At 25.5% G+C, this 9570-nt stretch overlaps 1 protein-coding gene across 1 annotated transcript; it reads left to right on the plus strand.

Moving 5' to 3' along the window:
• Positions 1–1700: 1700 nt before the first annotated feature.
• LOC129613545 (leucine-rich repeat transmembrane neuronal protein 4-like) lies at positions 1701–3077 on the plus strand. The gene has a single exon (XM_055527658.1). The coding sequence runs from the start codon at positions 1711–1713 to the stop codon at positions 2587–2589; it is 879 nt and encodes a 292-aa protein (XP_055383633.1). The 5' UTR covers positions 1701–1710; the 3' UTR covers positions 2590–3077.
• The last annotated feature ends 6493 nt before the right edge of the window (positions 3078–9570 follow it).

Below are 9570 nucleotides of genomic sequence, written 5' to 3' on the forward strand. Positions count from 1 at the left end.
AGTAAGTTTAAGAAGATATTTATGAAAAGACCACTACTCATGAGCGGGAATAATGCCGAAAGGTCCACGGAATTCTTCAAGACGAACAGATTTTTTGGTATACATAGAATATTACCAAATTATAAACCACAAATCAAAATTATGACTGCATTATAAAAAAAAAAATTAATTTTGCTAAAGATAAGAAAAACTTTATCTGCCAATAGAAACAATTTTTTTTTTTTGTGAATTTTATTGAAAATTGAAAATTCTCTGCACGAAAACGATTTTCAATTTTTTTTTCTTTTTTATCTTTTCTGTATGCTATCTTGTTTAATTTTTCTCTAAAGTTATTCTTGCTTTACTTTTATGTTTTTACTGACATTTTACACCTTTACACGAACAAAAAATCTACAATATATGAAAACCTCAAATCCCGGAACGAACACATGAAAATCAAAAAATGTCTTTCTTTTATTTCTCTTAGTTTTCTCTAGAGTAAACTTTTTTCCAAATGCAAATTTTTTAAAGTTTGAAACTCATACCAAAACTCATATTTATTGAACGTTTTTTAAGACTCATGAAATTTTGCATATTATTGTTTGATTTGAACAAATATTTAAAATTAATATTATGGAAGAAATTGAAAAATTGAATAAATCGAAATTTTTTCAATTCCATAACCGGAGAGGCCTTAGTATTCACCTACTATTACAAACATAACCTACGTTTCATTGGCACCATTCCTTATTTCTTCACTTGCTTCGGGAACATATAAATCCTTATGAATGTCACTATTGCGTTTGTACCAGGGAGCACCCACCATATTACAAAGCACCTTATTCTGGAGAGCTTGCGTATTTGTTTGTTGTAAGCGTTTGCTTGGCACAACCCCCATATCTTTATATACCATATGTGATATGTCCATATATAGACTTTATTATATCAACACCTTGTTGTATGTACCCAATTAATAACCGCAACTTAGGAACCGATTGTTTTCTCTATATTTCTTTTCTGATTATATTTTAAATATAAAGTCATACCCAGGTATTTTACTGCGTTTTCAAGTGATGCTCTACCAACATCCAAATTTAATTGTGATGGCTCTACAAAATTCTTGTTTATGAAATTCATATGCACAGATTTACCTTCATTTAGCTTTATTTACCATTCCATATAATATCAAAGACGAAATTTAACTTATACTTAACAAATTCTTTTACATAGAACTATTCAGAACAACACAAAGATGCTTATTATACAGTCAGAATAAATTAAAATTCTAGTATTAACTATAACTCATCTTTTTTAGCAGTGTTTCTGATAATCTATAAATAAACTAAAATACACAAAATTTTCAGATTAAAATCATTGCCATTTTTCCTAGTATAATTTTCTCTATTAAGTAGAAATCTGTTTGCATTGAATTTATCGATAATTTTTTTCACTTCACGTTAATAAAAAATTTATATTTTTCATAATAATCAACACAAAAACCTATCCAATAATATTTTCTATGAAATAATCACAAAAAAAAAATTTATTATCAATTTTCATATTAAAGCTCTTTTATAAAACTGAAATCACCTTTTTCACCCCTTAAATCTGAAAAAAAAAAAATATTGATAAAGCCGAAAATTGTAAATATTTTTAAAAATTTAAAAGCAAATGAAATAAATAGGAAAATTTCAATTCTATTCTCAGTTTTAATTTAAAATTCAAAGTAAAATGAAGTTAACAATAACAGTCATCGTAATTATTTCAATATTATCCGCTAACAGCGGCTCAGCATTTCGTCTTTTTTCATCATCAAAAACAGCCTGTAATAAAGATGGTACATGCTCTAATGTTAAAAGTGATGCAGAACTTTTTATAGAAGGTGAAAAATCATCAAGTAAAAATCGTAATGAAATTCAAACAGAACCAGCAAAACGTATAACATTTAAAGATTCAAAATTAAAAACAGTACCAAAAAATACATTCAGTGTATTTCCGAATGCTGAATCAGTTGATATGAGAAATTCTGTATTAACATCATTAACAGCATTAAGTTTTAATAATGCTAATAATTTAAAAGAAATTATTTTATCTGATAATAATATACAAAAGATTGATGCAAATGTTTTTCAAAAAGCACCTAATCTTGAATATTTATATATGAATGATAGTAAAATTCAGACATTAGATAAAAATGCCTTCAAAGGTATGACACATTTAAAATTATTATCATTAGAAGGAAATTCAATAGCACAATTACCAATTGGTATATTCGATGATTTAATAAATTTAGAACATATTAATTTGGGTAAAAATAAATTGGAAAAATTACAAAATGGTATATTTGATAAATGTATAAAATTAAAACATATTGATGTTAGAAATAATAAATTAACTGATATTGATGAAAATGTATTCAAAAATATGAAATTAGATTTTCTTGATGTTTCATACAATAAACTTGATGCATTCGTTATAAATGTTAATGAAATTGGAAAATTAGATGCTAGAAATTCAGCAATTAAAAAATTCCATGTTTATGGTGATGTTAAACAAATTTTAGTTGAAGGTAATTTCATTGATGATTCTCATGTTGGTAAAAAACACTAGATCTATATCACAATAAGCTTTGGGTACACTAAGTGAGGAGAATTTAAATTAAATTATTTAAATAAAAATAAAAATTAAAATTGCCAAATAAAATAATTATAAAATATAAGAATTGTAAATTATTATGTTAAAAATTAAGAAAGTCTTATATACCACTGAAATGCTAATAAGGACGGTATTCTCTAGTTTGGGTACAAGATAATATATCAATATAAATCAACTTGAAATTTACACTTTTTGAATTGTTGAACAGAAGTGATTTAAAAAAATTCATGACAGGCACTAAAATACTTGTATTATGCAATATTCTATTAGTTAAAAACCTACAGTGGGCAAGCAAATATTAGTTATCATTAAAAATTTTTAATTCGGTATGTCAAATGAAAGTGCGAGCTCGCTTGAATCAAAACGTTTTAATTAAAACAAAGGTCAAACAATTATCTTTAAAATTTTTAAATAGCAATAAGCATACAATATTACTATTATTTTTATTGTTGCATAATTTTTAAAAAGTGTATACAATAAATTTTATAACACTAATGAAAAAATGTTATCGATCAAAACTTACAGTTTGTAAAAGAGCACATTTCTTTCATTATCATATAATTTTGCATATATTTAGGAGAAATCTAAAAAATTGTCGAAAAATTAAAATTTTGCAAATTTTTAGAGAAAATTTTTAGAAAATGAGAGAGAAAAATTATAAACAAATTTTTGATATTAAAACAATTTCCTCCTTAAGCCAAATTATATAATATGTAATTGGCTTAAGGACAAATTGGTAAGAGCAATTCCAGGTCTTTAGAGTATAAAGCATTGAATTTTGTAAATTGTCTAAACCATTGATCAGACGGACTAATAGAATAAAAGTGTCTATTAGAAATTTTTCTAAAATATTTTTAAAAATATACTAAAATTTAACAACCACTGAAGGGGGTGTAATAGCTAACGAGTAAATCGTAAAAAAACAAAGGCATTCATTATACAATGGGACATTAATTCCTACTTTCTTAAAGCAACAAAATTTACGTCATTCAAAAGGTATATAAGTATGTATGTAGATAACATGAATTTACATTATTCGAAATTATAAAATGAAATTTTCATTTAAAAAAAGAAATATTAAAAATAAAATATAAAATGTCTATGAAAACCGAATTACTTTTTAACTACAGAAAATCATATTTTTTGTCAAGCAAGAAGACATTAGTCGTCGCACAGTTAAACACGGAGTATGAACATGAAATACAATGAAGTTTTCCATTTTCAACATCTTCAAAAGTTTAGACATCTTCAATATTATAATATTTACGCTCAATTTCTCAAAGAGAGTAAAAAAGATAATTTGAAAGAGAAACAAATAAAAAAAATAAAAGTAAAATAAATTAAATAAATAAAATTAAATATTATTTTGCATCAGAATTTATGATTACAAATTATATTTCTCTTAAAAGTAAATTACGTTTGCAAAATGAGAGAAAAAAAACACAATTTTTCTTAATAACATTCTCATTTTTACGATTATTCCTAACGGAGGAAATACGAACGAGAAAAAAAAACTTTATTTTAATTTATTATAAAAAAAAATTAATTCGTTTGACCTTCAACCATTCGTTAAATTAGAAAAAAAAAACTACAAGGAAATTAGAATTCCTTGACGTTTTTAATATTAAAATGCCTTGGACGGCAAAAAAAAAATTGACAATTATATTTTGTTTTTATTAAAATAATGAAATTCATAACATTATTTATGAGCTGTTCACATTGTTTTGACATTGTTGGCGGCTGTTGTACAAAGTGTCAAAATAACAACTGATTACTTACAATTTGATCAACAGAATGAAGAACAAAATCAAAAATATTTTCATATACGAAACTTCCTTCCTTTTCAAAGAACAAATTTTGAACCTGGAAGCTCAATGAAAAAGAACTTTAAAGCAGTATTCACAGACATTGAGAAATGGTTTTCTTTTACTACTATATTTTCGTTGTTGTTTTTGTTGTTATTCGTTTTAAAATCATCTTCGCTAAAGTACTTCACCACGGCAGAACGTCATCCACAGTAGAAGTCCATCCACAATCGTAAGGTATTAGTTACTTATTGAGGTGACCTGAGATCTAAAATATCTTGTTAGAGACAGCATTGTATACTCCCTGCTATCAAACTGTCAGTTAGGCATGTATATTAAAAAATATTGTCGGATTGAGCAAAAACATTTTTGAATATAAAATTGGTTTGAATATCACATTGTTTTCTAGCCTCATTATCAACTTTACCGACTTGGTTAAACGTTCCGGATACAATAGAGCAAATATTTTAAGTTTTAGTATCGTGAACATCACACGCTCTAACTTACATGACGCGTCCGGCCTCTTCAATTAAACATTTACTCTGCAGCAGGGTGGAATCATAGAGAAGTGAAGAACCACTTTGCTACATATTAAAAAAGAATGAGTAAACGTACACAATCAGCATTATCAGTACACACGCTCACCCTAATGTAGAATGCTTCGATTGACACAATGCTTCGGTATATGAAGGACAATGTACTTTAGTATAATGTTTCTTTAATAATAAAATATTTTCATTTAGGTTTTTCTTAGTTTAATTTAGTTTTATTTGGTTTTTTTCTACTCGTATATTCTTAGTTTTGGTATATTCATATTAAATTTTCAAGGAAAAATAGAAAAAAAAAAAAATCAATATTTTCAAATACAATGCATTCAAATTGTTCAATACAATTGAGAATTCAAAATAGAAAACACCACGACTATGCATTGTGAATTGAAAGTTCCTTTAAGTCGCATGTCAAAGTTTCAAATTTTTACAATAAATGGTAAAATATTTTCAAATATTCTTTTATTAAATTTATTTTTCTTTGTAAAAAAAAAAAAATATATTTTTCTCTTTTCTTTTTAAATCTCGTTACTTCAACAAAAGAGAATAACAACGAATTGCAAAAAAAAAGGAGCACTCATAAATAATAATGGTGCTTTTATTTATTTACCACATTTTCTCTTTTTTTCAACATTTCAATACAATTTAAATACAAAAATAAAAAAAGAGCATATAGCCGGACATCCACCTTATTTTTTTTAACTTTCCTATACATGAAACTTTACATACAGAATTCACAATAGATTTAGGTGAAATCCGGAACTTTCGTTTTACATTTGTTGTGATATTTTTTGTTTGGGATTTTTTTTTTTTGAAAACTATGTAAAATCATTGAAAATAAAATAAAATTAGATAAAATCAAAACATATTTTATCTTTATAAACAATATAATACAAATAAGGTGTTCAGAAATGGTAATTGAATGGAACAGAATTTATATACGAATATGGGAGGGGGTCCGGAAATGAACATTGAAAAGATGGTATAGTATAAGAAATAATTTATTTAATTTTCTAAAATTCACTTTTATATGTAAGGGGATATAAGAGCATTATTGATAAAATTTTATTCCCAGTTCAATTTCAAATTTGAATTTTTATGTATAATAAAATTTATTATAAAATTAACAAGGTTTTTGAAATGCGTATACTGTTGTGGGCTTTTACAAGAAACAAAAATATTGAAGATTTAAGACTGCAATTGTAAAATATTTAAATCAAGATCGCTGATTGTTACTTTGAAATCTTTAAATATTAAGCATTTTTTAAAGAAAATCCTAAATAATTTAATCCACTTTGAATTTTAATTAAATTTCTAACCCGTTTAAACTGCAATATGTGTGGAAAAATATTTCCAAGAACAAAAAAATTACAGAATCTTTGAACAATTCTACATTAATGCGCATAAGAAAGCATTCCTTATTGTTACATAAAGAATTTCTAAATCAAAATCCCTCAATTTTGGCAATTGTGTAGGTTGAATAATATTTTTAATAAATCATTTTCCTCATAATTTTAATAGATTTTTTACAGCAGATTGGAATAATATCGCAACCATAGCAAATAAATACGTTCACACACACACACTCTATACAATCTTTTGATCCTCATTATACTTTTATATGAAATTGCACTTTTACATTTCTAATATTTTGTTGTAATTTATTCCAGAAAATTTAAATTTAATAGCATTTTACAAGATTTTACTCCTACACTATAAAAAATTACCGTTACGTGTAAATTGTCACGAGTTATATTTTTTTTTCTAACCATTTTACACACAAAAAACAAAATTACATTTATATTCCGTTAAGAGTTTCACAAATAAGCTGTAAAAATAAAAAACAAAAGACATGGTTCATTCCACATCCTATGAAATCGATTTTTTCCACCAATAATAATTTTTCATAATTTTAAAAAATCTAAAATTCACCTCGTTCTTTTCAAATTCAAAACAAATATGGTAGAGAAAAGAAATAGGGGCAAACTTTGTCAAAAATCAAAAAAGCATTTTGGCTCTTTTTTTAGTTTTTATTTTCTTGTAAATTTTTCACAATGTTTTACTCGATTTCCTGACATTTAAATATAATAAAATATTGATGAGGCTAACAAAGGTACAAAATAAATAATAATGGCATACATAAGCTTTTATCAAGGTGAAACGGAAGCATAACTCATATATTACCATGATTTTTTTTTGTTTTTATTTTTATTTATTTTTTTTTTTACGGTTAAGAGTTTTAAAATCTTAAAAAATTGTGTGTTATAGCCATATACATTTATGGCAGTAAAAAATGAATATGAATATGTGAATTTTAAAATTTATATAAAAAATTTTTCAATCAATCGTAAAATCTATATACCTACGCACGTATTATTTGTTAAGTACAGCATGTTTCATTTTCATATAATACGACTAAGGATGTGATATGGACATATTGTATTGTGATATTATTTGTTATCCAACAAAAACTTCTATATAAAATTTCGGCGAGTCGACAACTAACTGTTATTTAAGTAAATTGAGCCCCCTTTAAAATTTGATGTTAGTGTAGCTCAAAAGAGGAAGGTTGTCCTCTAAGAATCACATTGAATTAACAAAATAAACAAGTTGTGTACTCCTATTGCATGCTTTTAGAATCGGCAGTCTTGATAATTGTGAACGTAATCTCGAATGACTTGTAAATTACAATTGCTAAGAAGTTGAAGAATTTATATGAAAAATTTAGGCATTAGGAAAAACAAAGCAGCAGTAAAGGCAAGAGTAAAAATTATGCAAGTGTAATGTTGGTGCAATGATTACAGAAGCAGATGAGTGACGATTGATTCACGCTCATGAGTGTTTTCGTGACGACCCCCAACAACATGGGAAAATTTAACTATTCTGAACGTATTTACTTTTATAGACAGAATAAATTCGCAGCACAGTCTTCTATATTTTTGTAAGAGCAACAATAATAATAAGAGAAAAAATATTAAGTGAATTGTAGGCAGTGACAGTGCGGATTACATCACATAAAGAATAAGGGTAAATGCGATGTAAGAGCGACACGAACAAAAATAGTGTAACGAAGGACAATTTAGAAAGGACAAAAACAATATTCTTCGTATAAAATATTCAGCAAATTTAACTAAAAAACCAATTTATGCCCACAAATAATTATGCCCATGAAAGATGCGAAAACAACTAGTTAAGTAAGGTGAACAAAAATTTCATGCTTGATTCTTCGTATAGAACTTGAGCTTAATCACCTTATAATTATAATTTCTACACACCTACAAATATATTTCGGAAACACGATATCACCTATATACCAAAAAACCAAAACACAATATGCTTTCGATTTCCTTGCTTGATTAGTATATAGACTTTAAGACGTCTATAAAGGATTTGAAAATTTAGAATATATAAGAATTGGCAACAAAATATTGTAATATTTTTTTCATATGCTTATGTGACTTGATTCCAAATTTCAAATTTATTTTTCATTTTCTATCCAAGAGCAATATTAAAAATACGTGCAGTGTTATATTCTCACATTATACCATCAAAATTACACAAAAAAAAAAAATTTTTTTTTTTTGAATTTTTAAACACCGTAATTTTAATATTTATTTATTGATATTTATAAAAAAAAATTATTTTTGTAAGGATTCAAGAAACTTCCGTAGAGGTAAAAAAGTACACAACACAAAATGTATAACATGAATATGTTCATGTGAATGTGTTTTTTTTTTTTGTATTTTGTACAGGAAACTGTGGAATATGTTTTCTTTTCAATCGAACTTAATGTTACATCATTTCAGGATATCTAATAGAATTTCAAAAAAAAAAAAAAAAAACAGAAAAATAAAAGATAAATGAACCCGAAATTGCCATGATTTACAAAAAAAAAGGATCAAGTTAGAAAAAAGGATAAAGCATAGTATATGTAGAAATTTATTGTGTTTGTGAGTCGTTTCGAAATTGATTAACAAATTTATGTAATAAATTCTCCAAATAATCTTTTAAAATTACGTTTATTTTTAGAAATATGTAAATGGGTAATTTTTAAGGATAATGTTAAAATTTTGAATTTAAAATCCTTAAGAGCACCATAGCTGCTTTTATAAATATAATCAAAAATAGAACAAACATTTTGCGTTCATTTTCATCCTTAAAAATGAACAATTAAAAATCTCATTTTGAATAAATTTCAACTGATATCGAATTCTATTGCCCCTCTCTCAACCACAACAAGCAATTCTTATACTCTATCCTATAATGCGAAATTCTTACACCATTTTCTATTTGATAAACTAGCAATATTATTAACAACGAGTTCATCCATTCAAATATTACTTTCCAATTCAAGACAAAATTATTCCTTTAAATAGAAATTTTTTTAGCCATTCCTAATAATAGTAAAAATAAAAGTTCTCTCTATTAACTTTTCATTTCAAAAAGAAAAACCACTACTGCAATATAAAATAATGAAGAACTTCCTTTCGTATCTAAAACAAAAAGTTTTTTAATTAAAATAATGAAGCTCTCGGAAAATCTTTTAAGAAAATCTAGTGCAATCAATGCAATAACAAAAATTT

This window comes from Condylostylus longicornis, unplaced genomic scaffold, assembly GCF_029603195.1.
Source record: "Condylostylus longicornis isolate FDR11 unplaced genomic scaffold, ASM2960319v2 ptg000084l, whole genome shotgun sequence".
Lineage (NCBI taxonomy): Eukaryota > Metazoa > Arthropoda > Insecta > Diptera > Dolichopodidae > Condylostylus > Condylostylus longicornis.

Bases quoted from the DNA above. Each gene is read 5' to 3' on its own strand.
- LOC129613545 (XM_055527658.1), top strand. From the start codon at position 1,711: ATGAAGTTAACAATAACAGTCATCGTAATTATTTCAATATTATCCGCT.